The sequence below is a fragment of the Dendroctonus ponderosae genome, unplaced genomic scaffold (genome assembly GCF_020466585.1).
Source record: "Dendroctonus ponderosae isolate FM_Combo_2020 unplaced genomic scaffold, Dpon_F_20191213v2 Dpon_F_20191213_323, whole genome shotgun sequence".
Lineage (NCBI taxonomy): Eukaryota > Metazoa > Arthropoda > Insecta > Coleoptera > Curculionidae > Dendroctonus > Dendroctonus ponderosae.
In genome coordinates, this window is record NW_026018531.1 from 5,497 (window position 1) to 11,395 (window position 5,899).

Consider the following 5,899-nt stretch of genomic DNA (forward strand, 5'->3'; position numbering starts at 1 on the left):
AGTTTGTGCTGCCAAAGCTGATTAAAAAATGATCGCACCTAATGCAATATGCTAACTCTGCAAATTACTTGAAACCCAATTGTGTTATTGTTATTATGCTGATGATGGTTACAAGCATTTCGTTTCAATAACATTATTTCTCACTGTTGTTTTATTGGGCAACAGTAATTTAAAAAATACGAAATAAAAAATATTTTTTAACATCGGAAACACGCATATTTTACAAAAAAATAATATTCTGAATTTTGGGCCGTGACGTGCGAACCTGCAAGCTACCGAAACTGATTAGGAAAAAATGGTACGCCATTGTATTTTTTTATTATTACTTTTCAAATTGATTGTTTTATTGCAAGTAAAAAATATATCTTGCATTTTGTTGCTACAACGAGCCGTTAGGCTTTTAAGGTAAAATGTGTGCTAGTTGGGCCAAAATAGACACGTTTCAATGGGTTTATAATGGAGTGAATAAAACTGACGTCAGTGTCTTGCTAAAATTATTAATTAAGTCTGTAGTGCATACATAACTCAGTGACTAAAGTTGAGAAAATATTCAATTGTTTTAAAAGGTATAATTAGTTATTATCAATAAAAGTACAGAATTATAAGTGTTTAAAAACTGAATCTTTGCGCTCCACACACTTACACATCCTTTAGAATCTTAACCGCTTGTAGTAAAAATATTAGATTTTTTTGTCGGAATGCAACCATTTCTCAAGTTCTTTTGAGCAACACGGAAGAATCAATCAAAGTTAAGGCACACGACTCCTCATGCTCTGCGATTAAGGTGTGTATTCAATATTTGAAGACTAATCTTCGAAACGTCACAACCGGTAGCCAAGGACTTGAAATAAAAAAATGCTGACTTGTAGCAGCAAAGTAAGAGTCAGATGACACGCTCGCTGCTGCAGCTCAACTCGTCTCATCTTCCTCACAAACGGAAAAGCCGCCTCCAGAAGGTACCTCAATTCCAGCAGAGACCAAGTCCTCAGCTTACGAGCACTCACAGATAATTGGGTGCTTCCGCATCACCAAAATCATTTGATTGTAGACCATATAGCGGCAGGATTTGCCTCTAATAATATTGTTCATTTCGTGTAGGAGAGGTAGTCAACTTTATTCTTCTCCTCAAATCTCGACGACAAGTTTAGTATGGTTCTTATAAATATTGCTTCATTGGGGAACAAGGCTGATGACATGTACTTGGTTTTGCGGGAGTTGGATAAGCTTTGCCCATGGGATAACTTTGATTCTATCCTTGAATCAGGGCTTCTTTCCAGTAACTAAATACTGCAGTGGAATTGTATGTGGGGATTTTAATATTGACTACGCTGCTGCCTGTGCTGCCCAAAAATATGTAACTGCTATTTTCGATTCTTTCGGTTTTTCAATGAATTATTTCAATTCTTCCAATTATTCTACTATATATTAAGTCTGTGCATCATAAACATTGCATCACGAAACGGCTACTCGTTTGGGATGAAACTTTCTATGCGTTCTCTCTTGCATATAAAATCATTTACCGACTCCCCTCAATTTCTTGATTTTATTTCAAATTATGGGAAGATCTATCTAAGTAATCAAGCYAGTAAAGCGACTATATTATCAAAAYCGTCTCATGAATTGAATGATTTKAGAGGGTAAGCAAAGCTCCTGAATAARAGTAGGTATGCGAAATACGAATGACTTCATCAGCATGAGTAATAGTKTCAGTTCTGARATTTTACCTTTCATCGACCCTTTTTCGGTTCTGCCTCCTTTTAAGCAAATCGTTGACAGCTTGTTGCTAAGCCCCGTAAGCAACCAACAGCTGCAACACGAAAGTCCTACATACAACAATAATAAACAACTAAAAGTAAATCGTCTTGTTGAACCCATCATCTATCAAGTAAAATACTCTTGAACCTCCAATTTCCAGATTGGGATGGTCTCACAAACTTAATAAATTCATTCTTAGTGAGAGGAGTTTTTCCCGAATGCGAATTCAAAACTGTGATAATTATTTGTCTTCGTGGAAGGGAAGGAAATCGATTCATGCCATTTTTTTTCAAACATTGCATATTATCATCAACAACTGCACCAATGATGCCAAGTTTTCGTCACTTCATGATGTTTACTTCTCGTTAAATAGCAATGACCCCACTGCTACAGTCTTCTGTGACTATGTATAAGCGATTGATTGTGTGAGTCACAACATTTTGATAGGAAAGCTGAACTTTATTAAATGCGTGGTGTTTCTTCCAACTAGTTTAACTAAAATCTTGAAAATCGGCGACAATTTGTCAGAGCGAACGGATCTGTTCCTGGTTGTAGATTAACTACGTGTGGAGACCCCACCGTTCTGTAATTGGGCCTATTATTTTCTGGTGTACAATAATGAAATTACTTACACTTAAGTACTTTCCGCCGCTTAAGCCAAATTTCCATCTTTGCTGATGACGTAAGCATAACATGAAGTGATTTTGATACTGTGCCTCTTAAGTCTAAGATTTTTAAAGATTTTGTGACGACCAAAGCTTAGTCTGAGTCTAATTTTCCAGGTTTTAGTGTTGATCAAACGGTAGCATAGTCTTATGCAGGAACCGTACAAACTTTGCTAGTTTACAGCAACAAATTTAAACACGTTGAGTCGGTGCAATTTCTGGGATTGAACATGCTTGTCTTAAGTGAACCGCTTATACTCCCTTCCGCTGATTTTCCAACGTGATGAGTTTTGAAAAAGCTGAATGGTGTTAGGCACCAGACCCGCTTACTTGGCTCTATTTCAATCTCCTATCAGCTTCGGTCTTCTAACACCGGACAATTTTAAGGATTTTTTTAAGCTGCAAAAAAGGGCAACTTGCCATCCATTTGATCGTCTGAACAGTGCAGCTCATGCAAGTACCACTTAGCAAGCGAAATATCGTATGATTTCGCTTCCTGTGATATTCATTTGGGAGACTGTGTTTGATACGAAAATATTCAACCAGTTTTCTAGATAAGTTGCAACCTAGTTTAGTACCCTATGAGGAAATGAAATCAGGATATCTGCCTACCCTTTTCTGAATTAATCAAAAAAATATTTACAACGCCAAGTAATTATACAATCCTCTTCTATTCCATGTTCAATCTCTCCCTACGTCTTCTAAGTTTTGGAAACAAGCAAAAATGTACCTCAAATAAAAACGCTTTTGCTATATAAATGATTTGTTTTTCTTTCGCTGTGTCCATAAAATTTGTCTAAATGTTTTTTAGGCAATAAAGCAAATTCTGATTTTTTTTAATCTCATTTATGAGGTCCTATATTTACATTGTCGTGATAGTGAACGCCGATCTAAAAAACTGAAAACAATATATTCTAAATCTTAATCGATTTTTCAACGCCGGGCATCAAAATACATAACATTTTCAATGTTACAAAGGTAGATTGGAAGCGCCCGTTTTCATCGGCAAAATATATTATTTAACTACATTATATTCGAGCTGAAAATATGGCCTGCCTTTCTAACTGAAATAAATACGAATTGTCGAGGGATTAGCACTTTTTAGAAACGGCTGAACTTCCTGGCCGGCTGCCAAGAATGATTGCACTTGAGTGGAGTTGTTTTAATGACACGCTCATGGATAAGGATTTAATCTAGATGAAGCGATTTGATGATGTTCTATATTGCATGGCAATGGACTGACAAACATAAATAAAAACGCCGTTATTTTTTTAATCTAATTTTGATAAGTGCTACAACAATGCTATTCTATAAATTTTTTGAAAGCAGTGAATTTTAACTTTCATCCTTTCAAAGCAAATATGGCAATTGTATGTGGACTACTTTTCGTAATGTTGCTTCAATAATGGAACTTTAATGCCGTCCTTTTCCTATGTCAATATATTTTTAATACGATTTTAAATGCTTTACATCGCTCTTGAAAAGTGTTTTGCTAATATGTTCAAGTATCACATCCATGACTACAAAACTTTCTGGGGCGAGTTTTTCGAGTTCATAGAGTTTTAAGTTGCCTATTGATAACAATTAACCCGGCGATTTTGCTATTAAGAAAAAATTATACCCCTCCAGACACATTATGTACCTTTTAGAATCACTGGAAAGTTGTTTGCCAAGGAAACTAAAATTTATTGGTGTATGGTACATACTTCTGCATATTAGATATTATGCTTTATTATACTGCTAACCAGTTGCACCCTTCTAGTAAACATTGATGAAAATGTTTGATAATTTATTTATTTATTGAAACTTATTAATTTGAAACATTGTTGAAGCTCAAATTAATTACGGTTGCATAACCATACAGTGACTAAGTAAATTAGTTTATTGATTGATTGAGCTGATTGGTGGGTGTCTTAGATTTACAGACATATTTTAGTGATAAAAAATGAAATATAAGTTTTATAATAGAATAAAATAAGTAAGTTGACTGGAAAATTGTATTGGGTCACGATCGAGATTTACAAACATTTTTTCCAACTTTTTATTTAATTTATTCACTATAAGGATGTTCCTTAATATGGGTTATGGATTAGTGTTTAAATAATACGGAATAAATGGTAAACAAAATATGATTCAGTAAACACAATTTTGTTTTATTGAAAGGCATATTTAGAAAAATATCACAGTCACTTTCGCTTGTTCACAAATACTAACATTTGTTTCTGGTGAAATAGGTTTGATGTGAATGAAAATCTTCGGATAAAAATGTGCGTATTGGATAGAAGGATGGGACTTTGACTTCAAGTTATAACATTAAGTGTTAATGTATGTAAAGTTTTTTCAAAGTAACATTTCAAAGCGTATATACGTGAAAAAACTTTAAAAATAAATTTCTTGGCGTGTGTTAATGCAGGTTCCCCAGTGTTTTTAAGTAGAAATTTTCCCTAAGCTTAGCCAGATACTTCTTCTACTGTTCAACTATTGTTCACTTGCTTGACGCTGCCGCGTTTCCTGGGGCGCTCAACGTCTCTTCGTCTAAATGCGGATTTGTCGCGAGCGATTCTCACAGGTCTGCGGAGGTCCGTCCTGCTTATGTGCTCATTCCATTCCTTCGTCCTGTTTGCTACCCATTTACTGATGTTCTTGACATTACAGGCTATTCTGATATCCTCGCATCTCTCTCTATCCAGCAGTGTCTTTCCGGTGATTCTACCAAACATTTTTAACTCAGCCGTCTCTAGGAGTCTTTCAGTTTTCGTTGTTTCTGGCCTAGTTTCTGCGGAACATGTTATCACCGGCCTCACGACGGTTTTGTAGATCCTCGATTTAGTGTCGGTTACCATACTCTTATTGCACCATATGGCATTCAGACAGCCAGCTATTCTCATTGCTTTTGTTGTTTGATCTCTCACTACTGTCTCAATATCCCCAAAGCCGGAAAGTTCTACGTCAAGGTCGTAAAATTTCATTTTCTGCTTGATTATTATATGGTTAAGTTTGCATCTTGGAGGGGTTTTTTATGTTGTGATTACGACGGTGGTATTTCCATATTTAGAGACTTGGCTGTCAGGTTGAATAAGCGTAATAATCTTTGTGAGTAAAGTGAATTGTTTAGAATGTCATAATACATATACAGGGTTATTCACGCTATACGGCACGGACGTTTGCGGCTAGCCCGTTTGTTTTTTGCAAAGTATTATCTGATGAATCCACAGATGGCTATCGGGTGCACATTTAAAAAATATTTTTGTAATGTACAGGGTGTCCCAAAAGCTCTAAGGGTATCAAAGTTGCGTTTTTTAAAATGGAATGTCCCGTATATTATTGCATTTTTGTATTCGCTGAACAAAATAAGTGTCTGTTTTAACAAGGTTTATAATACCTAAATCGTAAGGTTTTTTAAATAATACGAATTTCATCAAAATCTAATCTAATTTTCACGTGTCAAGTACTTTATAAGTATTTAAGTTATGTAAAGG

At 35.3% G+C, this 5,899-nt stretch overlaps 1 protein-coding gene across 1 annotated transcript; it reads right to left on the bottom strand.

Annotated features, from left to right (window-relative positions):
• Nucleotides 1-4,894: 4,894 nt before the first annotated feature.
• Nucleotides 4,895-5,389, bottom strand: LOC109539308. Its single transcript, XM_019906983.2, has one exon. It carries the CDS (start codon nucleotides 5,387-5,389, stop codon nucleotides 4,895-4,897), a length of 495 nt encoding a protein of 164 aa, XP_019762542.2.
• Between the last annotated feature and the right edge of the window lie 510 nt (nucleotides 5,390-5,899).